The following is a 10,540-nucleotide window of genomic DNA, read 5'->3' as shown; positions in this document are numbered from 1 at the left end:
ACGACAGCATTGTCCTTTGATCAAGTATGTGTATAAAGGACCGGACTAGTAATGAAAAGCAGCCTTGGAAACATTTGGAGACCAGCCCCATATGGTTTATCTTGCGGTCGAGCTCTTGTACCCACACGCACCCCTTATACATACCCGAGTCACACTATTTGCCATACACTATAAACTATAAAATCTTTATCACATTATTGGTATTAAAATGTCAGAAAGCAAAATTGTTAAAAGGCCCTAATAAATTAAATACATTACACATAATAGGATCAAACATTTTCTACTGCAAACATTTTTAGATAAAAAAGTTCCATTTTATTCTTCATCTTAACACCACATCTGTTATAGCAATGCATCATCCAATTAATACCTCATCCCAGATACATTGTTAATAATAATTTTAAAAAAAATGCTCGCAGTTTATGGTGCAAAGTGGTCTGCGGTATGTTTATGTAAGAGGTTCTCTCTTAAGGTGGAAGGACTATGAAACCAGCGGGAATAATGATTAATCCTTTGTAATAAGATATGCAGATTGAAATAAGTGTAAATAACACAATACCTTGTTAACATTAAATCAATGTATTACTACAGTAAGTACAATGCACACACTGACACCCGGACACACACACAAGGACAGGCTCTACCACACCGACACCCAAACACACAAGGAAAGGCTCTGCCACACCGACACCCAAACGCACACACACCAGGACAGGCTCTACCACACCGACACCCAAACACACACCAGGACAGGTTCTTCCACACCAACACCCTAATAATAATAAATATTAATTAATGTAAACAATTTTTTCATATTTAATAAAAGCTATGATTGAGAAAAATTTTTTTGTTTTTATTTCCTTTTATTTGCCAAACTCCCCCCCCCCCCCCGTTATACACATCTGCCCCAGGCTTGCCACTCTGCCCCCAGAAATTCTCCGGCAGGGTTAAAAGGCATTTCTAGAGACAGAGTGGCATAAAGGGTGTTAAAAGGCATATCATGGGGCACTCTGCCTCCAGAAAAGCCTTATGCCCCCCATATAACACTCCCCCCTGACTTACCACTGCTTCTGACTGCCTGGTGGGGCCAGCGGGTGGAGGCTGGCGTTCATGAAATTAAAGTGGCCCCTTTAATTTAATTTGGCGGAGGCGGCCGCTTTCAATCCTGCTTGCAGCCGCTCAGCGGCTGTTTCGAACTTTGCACTTTGCACGGTGGGCGCTTTGAATGCCAGTCCGGCCCTCTGTGTACATGTATATTTATAAAGTGCAGATTTGAGCTGAAGCTGCTGCTTTTCATTGCGGGGAAATGCATTCACAACCTCCGCTGCTCCACCAACTACTCTAGAAAGCATATCTTTTACAGATGGGCTAAAAAGCCACTGTGGTTGCCATTTTTTTCCCTTCATTTGTTCATATCTGTGTGAATCGCCATGAAATATGTAATCCTATAGAGCCTTATGTACTTCTACAGAGTACACTCGGTGCAGGCATTAAAGTGAAGGAGGTAAAACACAATTCACCTGCAAACCCTCCCTTTAGTGAATAAAACCTAGATTTCTACTAATGAGAATTGAGTGGCATACAACCCAGATCTTACTAACTTACATAGAGTAAAACGCACTGGAGATCATGCAAAATGGACAAAGCCAGGTTATGAAACAGCCCTGTGCAAAAAATAAAACAAAAATACGCTCCTGAAAGACAGAATTTATACATTTTATTAACTTGAATTAAGAAGTAGTTCAGTTTAAGCATGTTTTATTTTGACATTAACATATCCAGGTGGCACCGTTTTTTAGAGTGTACTTAGACTTATTTAATACTGACAAGCTTTCCATTTGAAATCCATTTGATCCCAAAAAATTGTGTAATTGATCATTTTCATCTGCAGGTGAAGAGGTTTTACTTAGAACTCTCAAAACACCCTACACAAGCCAAGAAACTGGGGCACATTAAAAAAAGTATTGCTCCCATATGTCACATAACCGCAGCATTCTTATTAAAAATCCAAAATATTATTGAACCAAGAACTCTTTTTAACACCTCTTACTCTCCTTGCTTAATGTCAAGACCTTGCTGCCCTTGGAGCCTTTTATATTACTATAAGTTGTTATAATATATTTAACTATAGTTAGAACATCACTGAAAAAGGAACACTTTTGGTCCATAGAGAAGACCAAGCAAGAGTGTGAGAATAACAGGTTATAGAGAACCACCTTCTTCCTATACTAAAAGGACCGGCTTATAATCATCTTCAAAGTAAAGGTACATTAAGGTTTCCTTTGTGGGTTTTTTCCTCATTTGCCACCCTTCCCAGCATTCCTTGGAACTCTGATCCAGAGTTTTATGATCACTTTGCTCTTTCTTTCGGCAGGGGCCATGCTCTCTGCTACTTCCTTCCCATTAGAGACGGTCTAGAGCTAGAACCACCTTCATGTAGCCCTACACATCACAAAACTACTCCAGAAAAGGGAGCGTTCTGAGGAGCCCACCTGCGGAAGTTGTCCATTGGGAGCTTTAAAGCAGAGATGTCTCTCTGTATTAGAGCAGTGGAGAATATTGTAAAAAAATAAATGTAAAAATAACACCATTATATGCAGGTCCAGCCTGCACTCCAAGGATATTTTTGTTACTTAAGGTTGTGGCGGAACTGAATTAATTTAGGACATTACCAAAACTAACGAAAAGCAACAGTGACCCAGAGTAGGATCTTGAGCACAAATCTTTTTTTGGGGGGGGGATTTGTTTTTAAAAAACTTGGATTCACAGCTGACGAAATTACGACAGACGTCCGCGGTACAAACGCTGTTCCAAAGGCAACGCGATACTGTGCTTCCTAAAATTATTCATGGGATAATTCATAGGTGTTGGTCTGCAATGAAATAAATAAAAGTTAGAAATGATGTTGAGCTCTGTTTAGATATTGTTTAACGGAGGAAAGACAGGGCAAATGATAAACCGCTTACTGATTTTGTGCTCAGTGGAATGGTGTTCTTGGATGTTGCATCCAAGCTTGATCTCTTCGTGTGGATCCTGTGGAATATTTTGCGGTATTCATTCCTTACCTATACATGCAAAAAACAGATGTGATAGAAATACCGGATAGGGATCTATTTGTTATAAAAAGTGTTATGTAAAACAAGTGCGTCATCATTATTATTCTCAGCAGTGGTGGTGATGACCCTAACTCAGGGCAGTGCCGTCAGCTGCCTCCTCGGCTCTCCTAACCTTGTTGGTGAGAATGAGCTGCAGAGGCCGTGTCAACATGACACAGTTCTCCATAGTGTTAATAGTGGTGGGGATCGGTCTGATCGCCCAGGAGGGTTATTGACTCCCTGTTAGGGAGCAGACCTAAGCCAGAATCCACTTTCTATACTGTTTAACATACAAACATTTGATGGCAGATAACGATTTGGCCAATCTAGAATCGGTTGATTAATGCAAAGCTGGCACGCTGGTTATCACTCAATGTCTACAGCGTGTCTACTTAGGCTCTTACCTGTTGGTTGAGCAGACAGTGAACAAGTAAAACGAAGGCTCCCTGGAGACTATTCAATCCAGTGAACACGTAGGACATTACTCTGGCACCCGGTCCAAACTGTAAGAAGCCGAAAATCCAGGTGCAACCCAATATGAAGATCTGAGCCAGGGCTTTGAATATTAACAGGCTGCGTGGAGACATAACATTTTATAATATAGAATAATTTCGCAGAAAGATAGATAACTTCTGGTGATAGGAATGTTTGAGACAGTGATTCATACCCCCAACATTTCTGGTGTCCAAATCACACAAGAGACGTGGAAGATGGGGCTGACAATGGAAGTGGGCACACCAAACCCAAAAAATCACCCTGCGGTGCTCAGCTTTAGATCGTCGCAAGGTGCGTCGTTCGGGTAGTTTGATGGCCCATGATCTGCACTGCCTGTAATAGCAGGAGAGTGGGGCTACTACCCAGGAAAGTGTCACAAAATAGGTACTGCCCCATGAAGACTGGCACTATTGGAAGGTACGGTGATTTGTATGAAAATCTTAGGAGGTGTAAGCTGAAGCATATACACGTAATGTAAACTTAAAATACACTACCTGTGGTATTTTAGAAGAACAAGTAAAAGTAGCTGTTCATGAGACAATGTAGACCTCAGTCAACAACAAATATGGTAATACATGTAACTTTATGGTCAGTAATTCATTTAGCTAAAATACCTTATATTTTTTTGATATGTTTAAAACACAACAACCTACGTTTATTGTTAATAAGTATAATTGCAGTGTAGTTCAATCAACAACAATTGATAGTAATCAATCAAGTGTCAGAAACGTAACAATAGGCAAGTTTTAACTTAATGGGACATGAAGTTAACTTTGAACATGAATTTAAGTTTAATGTCCCCATAGTATAAAGGGAGTTTCTGTTGCATACACAGAATATTGCTTATTTCAATCTGTAAACATCATTACATTGGTGTATTTAGCATACAATGTAACATCTGCCTTTTTAATAAACTCCCGTTAGTTTCCATTCAATCCTTTTTCTGCACGTCTTTGTCACGAGTCTGCTTCATTCTTGTTCCATAGTTTTCGCTGAACTTACCGTTTGTCTTTTAGCGTGGAGACATTTGTGTTCAGAGAAGCAAGTTTCACTTGCAGGAGACAAAGAGTGGCTATCAGGAGAGTGGTGTTTATCTAGAAAGACAGAAAAATGGTGGAATGAGGGAGGTGAAATCGGGGGAGACAACAAACGAATGGATTAGAAAAAAACAACTAGGCAGAGTAAGAGTCAAGTAGAAATAGAGGCGGTCAGGAGGAGAAAGGGCGAGGAAAGAGTGGGGAAGGAAATTGTGATGAAAAGGCAAAGAACCTGAATAGGCGTAGAAGTAACCATGCTGGAGAGGGTTACAGTCATTCAGGAAGGTGCAGAACGTACCACAATGAGGACCAAGACTGGGCCAAGGAAGCTCCAGATAACAATCCGTCCGAGCCAGCAACTGGGGGAGGAAGAAGAGATATAGAGCTTTCTTTCACTGTCACTTTTTTCTAATCTTATTTTCCTGATTCTTATTTTGAAAGTTTAGTCTATCCTATATCCATCTTTGTCCTATTGATATAAAAATCAGCTTATTATATATTATTGTATACAGTTCATGCTGAAATTTGAGGAGCCTTTTTCTGGGATACCATTCATTCATTAATGTCCCAGTGGAGATGCATTCTCCAACAATGGACACAGTATTAAAAATGTGGCCTCCCTCTTTGTGGATCCTATCACCATGACACAGAGGGTGACAACTTTTTATAAAGTGGCAATAACACAGTGATTACTTACTATCTCTCGGTTCCATATTCATGCGGGTAAATAACAGCAGATATAGTGACGATGATCACAGGGACCCCAAACCCAACGACACAGACATATGGGAAATGATGGCGTTTTGCAGTCAGGTAATTCATAGCCCGCAGGTTCCGAACAGTCAGGAAGAGAAGAACACTCTCCAGAAACATCCAGCAAAAAGCACAGAGGAAGAAGAAGTGAAGACCCCCAGCAATGATGGAGCAGAGTAGCTAGAAAGCAACGGCAGAGATGTATAAATAAATGTAATGATCACATTGGCGAACTCAAGCATCTTAATCCTAGTTTGTTACCTTATTTCTAGTTTGATGAGCACCCAGCAAGAAGAGAAGCTGTCCCAGAAAGAGACATCCGATCAGTGCCATCAGGACTGAGGTGTGAGCGCTTCTTATGCTACGGCACAGAAGAAATGTGAGAAAAGACACAGCCAGGCAGAAAATGGATATACTTAGACCAATGCGAGACAGAAGTGTCAGGCCGCCATCCTCCTGTGGGCAAATAAGATAGAGAGGTTGGTTTATTTAGAATCTATAAAGAAATACTGTAAAAATTACTTTCTAACCTCCTTGGTAAGAAGAAATAACATAGGAACTAACCATAAAAAAGATGTAAGGTTCAACCATGTGAGGGATAACCGTGGACAATCTTTCACTCAAAGCCAAAATATGTAGTATAAGTTCCTTCCTCCATACTTACAGACTAATGGCCTTCATGATTGAGAAAGACAAATTTTCATTGAACTTCAAGTCTACTTGTGAGCAGTTTCAAGCACATAATCAAATTCACCTGGAAATCTTTAAGTGACGTTAATATGGCAAAACTGGAAACATGAGAGCAGGAGCAGAGCGTGTGGGTGCCGTTGGAGAATTGAGTCACACAACCACGACGAGACCATGCCTGCGATGCTGGATCCCAATAAACACACAGGGTGGTCTTGGAGTCGTCTACTGTCTGAAACGTAAAAGAGAATTATGGTATTCTGGTAGAACTCCACTCAAACAGAGCCAGTGCTAGCTGGCTATTTAACAAGCTTAGGAATGCCAACTTATGATGTAAACACAGCAATCACGTGTTAACAAAAAAAACGTTATATGTGTATTTGTTTTTTAATGCAGCATCATTTTAGCCATTTATTATGTGTTCCAGCTCTGTTATTGTAGCCCATGTTTTCAAACTAGCCCGCGGATTCCAAGATTTATGGTTATCCAAAAAAATTACCTAATGCTTGTTCTACAGGATGGGATTGAAACCTAGTACAGAAACCCTTTCCCCAAAACATGCATAAAAAAAGGAACATAGATCCCTACTCCAGTGAACTAGAACTAATATATAGATTTCAACAGTGGGTGCTCAGAATCACAATGCACTGCGTTGTTCAGTATATGCGTAAGTATACTTAATATGTAATTCGGGCAAACATGAAAACAAACACGAAGGGTGAGTTTTCGTTGTTCAGCCCGAATACCGAAGAAACAAACATGGCAGCAGCAAATGTACACGAAGACAAAGACACACAACTCCAACTAATCTCCCTGGTCCCATCTAGCCTACCTTATCTACACAGCATTGCAGGGGTTAACAGGAGCGGAAATCTGTAGTTTCGCACGAGGAGTTAAAGGTCTGTGCGAGCGACTGTATTGGCAGCTGCACTTCATTGGTTGATGGCAGAGGAGGCTCCTGCCTACGACCAATAGAGTTACTCGTACAGACCTTTAAAAACCTGGCGCCAAAGCTGCTGCGTACCGCGTTAACCCTCGTATTGACCCCTTCTAAAAAAAAACCACGTAGAATGTACACGAATATTCGCCCGAATCAGACACAGGAACGGGCGAATACGGAGATTTTTTTTCTCACGAAGACGAACACGAAGAGTTGGCCGGCGCCCAAGCCTAATATGAATTATAAGGCTGTCCAGACAGGTTGGCATCCCACACACACGCACACACACACTTCTGTAGAAGTACCTGTAGGTGTTTAAGGTAGAAAGACACTGGAGGATCAAGATTTTCCTTTTCTTGGACTGTGATTGATCCAGTTACAACCTGTGAGTTGATCACCGAAGAAGGAAGCCACTGAGGGGACACCGAATCACTTAGAATAACCTGGTTTAAGCTTGTTTGCAAATCTGTATACGTTACGAAGAAAGCACCGTCTGTTGGAGGAGAGACAGAGATGTAAATGTGGTAAAACCAAGGTTTATTACACATAGGTCATCCAGTTGGGTTTAAACATTAGTGTTTCATTTGATGTTCTACCCTGCTTTATACATTTCCCAACCTGAAGCATGCATGTATTATTGACCCAGTGAATAATTAGGCCACTTAGCGTGGCCGGAGCTTACCCTGCTATTGCATGACTTTGGCATATCTCCCATTACGCTTACCATTATCGCCAGGCACTAGGCCGCAGGGCACCAACATACTATTTCTCCTCAAATTCAGAGTGAGGAAACTGGAATTGTGACAGCTTTCCCGAGCAACCTTTGTGACAGCCTCTAGGGAAGACAAGAAAGATCATACTCATGATAAGATGACTGAAGTGTAGGCCTAGCGTTGGTCAAGCTCAAGCAAAGCACAGAAACGAGTATATGTGTGCCTCTGGCATATAAAGGATTAAGAATAATAGGCAAAGTTGACCAGTTGTCATAGAGAATTAAGCAATTTAAATTCTTAACACGCTACTATAAGTCCTCACCAAGTTCAGATGTATTGATCCTCAAGTTACTGGGTTCCTTAGTGAAAATTGTGAGTATCGTTGTCTCCACAGACTCCAGAAGAAAATTGACAATCGTTCGCTGGTCGGATGTACTGTAATTGGTCAAACTTTGATTTAAAAGTTGGAAGATTTCTTTGGTAACATTCTATGTCAAGAAAGAAGGAACAGGGACATCAAAGACCAAATATAAAAAAAATAGCATATAAAGTACAGACAGATTAATGCAATACTTATCTATGTGATTATACATTTAAACAAAACAGTAACATAGTAATACACAATAGGATGGTGTTCTATGTGCTGTGTTTTAATACATTTAGTGGATCATGCTATGATGCTTATCCTACATTATATTAACAGGAAGGATACAAAATTCTAAAAAAAAAGACTACACAGAAGATGCCCAGGGAAAAATACAGACACAGCGACATATTCTCGGTCCTAGATAGAAATGGCCGAGAACACGTGAGGTACTGGGAGTATGGGCTTTTAAATGGATTTCCGAATGTAATATTAAGGTACGCAGTGCAGTTCTAGCGAGTCAGATTGCCACCAGTTTTGGAAATTCAATCAAATCAACTTACATTTTATAGCTCTGAAATCATTTCATTTGATGCGCCCTTGTTGAACAACCTTTGAGGATTTTTTTTTACTTTTGGGACTTGGTGATGTTCCTCTGGCCCATAACACAGTTTTGAAACTGGAATTATTTTGGGACACTTAACAACTAAAGTCTTCTTAAACACGACTTCTCTCAAGCTGCACAAAGGCCTTTTGAGCTTAGGGTGTAAGAAGATGGATGCAGTGGAGCCTGCTGTGAGGACGATGACATTATGGGAGCATGGAAGTACAATGATTTCATAGGCATGTTTCTTTGTTCTCTCACCTCCACAGACTGCAGCGTTTCATTTCCCTCGCACGCAGTTCTTTGAATATGAATGTTTTTTTCCAGTATGGCACATAAGTCATTCTGACATTAAGGGAGAAAAAAATAATGTTTACAAAGGCAACCAGATGTTCTAAAGGAAGCATCTTAGATTCTAAGTCTATTAAATAGTAAACTTTGTTTTTACAAAATACCTTTCAACATTTCAAATAACCAAAGTGTGTAGTGGTTTGGTTAAAAGCAGGGCTGGGGATCAGGGATTAAACATAACTATTTGTGTCAGGACGCAGCCTGACAGATGGGGGACTACTGGACTAGTTCTATCTCTTTGTTTGTGTTGTGTATATGTGTTCTTTTGTATGAATGAGTGCTTATTCGATGGCAAATTAAAGTGCTTCCACCCAAAGGGTGTCCCAAGGGCAGCTTACAGCACCTGCTGAATCATGATAATGCTGACTTGGGGACTTAAATGAAGCTTTGGCCTATGTCCTACAGAATAAAAATGGTGGCTTTATTGGGCTACAAGGGGGTTAGTTGTGCATTAGGGAAAATCAGGCTATAGTCCTAGGCAGTCATGTATAACATCAACTTAAAGTATGAAAAACTAGTGAAAAAAATATATATACAAGGGATGTTCGAAAAGTTTTTAACTCCATTTATTGCAAAACAAATTGCATCACTTTTCTACATACTCACCTTCCATACGGTCAACATCAACTTTCCTTCCGACGGTTGCATCTTGAGTTTCTTTGCTACAGGAGATGATGGAGGCTTCCACTGCATACCGTGCTGCTTGCTTTCGGGCTCGTAATGGTGAACCTACATTTCATCACCAGTGACTATCTTCTGCAGAAAATCCTCACCTTCTTCACGATAACGGCCATGTGTCGGGAACAAACGTCTAATCGCTTGCTTATGCTCCTCTGTCGCGAATCAGTTCCAGGGTTCTTTCTTCATTCCTCGTGGTCATGGCTGTAGCTGGACGTCTGGAGCACTCTGCATCCGTCACACCAGTACAGCCATTTTTGAACTTTTCAATCCACTCATAGACGACTTTACGAGAGAGACCTTTATCCCCATACTGAGCACACATGCGAAGATGAATTTGCCCTCCCGGCACACCTTCTGCCCTCAAAAAGCGTATGACAGACGCTGTTCCTCTTGGGTGCAATTTATAAGTTTCGCAGCCATCTTCACCCCAGGGTGAAAACTCTTATACTAAACTGCAAGGGCAGCCGGCTTCCCAGACAGAACTAGGCACATGACACGTTAGGACACGACCAATTTCTACTCCTCCCGCCTTCACCGGTTCCAACAAAAATATAAAAGTGCAGAAACTTTTCGAACGTCCCTCTTCTACATATATATATATATATATATATATATAACAATATATATGTTATGCAACCCAAAAAAGTATTCCTCCAATACTTAAAACCAATATTTTATCCGAATAGGGTGCATATACATGTGGAGATGAACCATACAAACAGTGTGATATAGTATTACAAAATGAGCAATATTCCACAATTAAAGGTGTTGCCACATTGAATGTATGTGCAAAAGCGCTTGATATTTGAACCATCAAAGT

General features: G+C 40.6%; 1 protein-coding gene across 1 annotated transcript; it reads right to left on the bottom strand.

Annotated features, from left to right (window-relative positions):
• Window positions 1–3,183: 3,183 nt before the first annotated feature.
• LOC149279212 (adhesion G protein-coupled receptor E3-like) lies at window positions 3,184–9,833 on the bottom strand. The gene is made up of 9 exons (XM_089501432.1): window positions 9,813–9,833; window positions 6,135–6,299; window positions 5,911–5,913; window positions 5,642–5,836; window positions 5,325–5,560; window positions 4,926–4,986; window positions 4,593–4,684; window positions 3,500–3,668; window positions 3,184–3,246 (listed from the first exon to the last, which is right to left on the bottom strand). Exons 1-9 carry the CDS (start codon window positions 9,831–9,833, stop codon window positions 3,184–3,186), a joined length of 1,005 nt encoding a protein of 334 aa, XP_089357558.1.
• Between the last annotated feature and the right edge of the window lie 707 nt (window positions 9,834–10,540).

Source organism: Sceloporus occidentalis, unplaced genomic scaffold (genome assembly GCF_023333645.1).
Source record: "Sceloporus occidentalis isolate IW3139 unplaced genomic scaffold, rSceOcc1.0.p SCAF_174, whole genome shotgun sequence".
Lineage (NCBI taxonomy): Eukaryota > Metazoa > Chordata > Lepidosauria > Squamata > Phrynosomatidae > Sceloporus > Sceloporus occidentalis.
Note: the sequence above shows the minus strand (reverse complement) of the source record. Positions and strands in the feature narration are given on the sequence as shown.

Coding starts and splice junctions, on each gene's coding strand:
- LOC149279212 (XM_089501432.1), bottom strand. CDS start 9,833: ATGGCCGTTATCGTGAAGAAG. Junction 5,561..5,641: donor CTCATCAAACTAGAAATAAG/GTAACAAACTAG, acceptor GTTGCTTTCTAG/CTACTCTGCTCCATCATTGC. Junction 4,685..4,925: donor CAGTCTTGGTCCTCATTGTG/GTACGTTCTGCA, acceptor CTGTCTTTCTAG/ATAAACACCACTCTCCTGAT.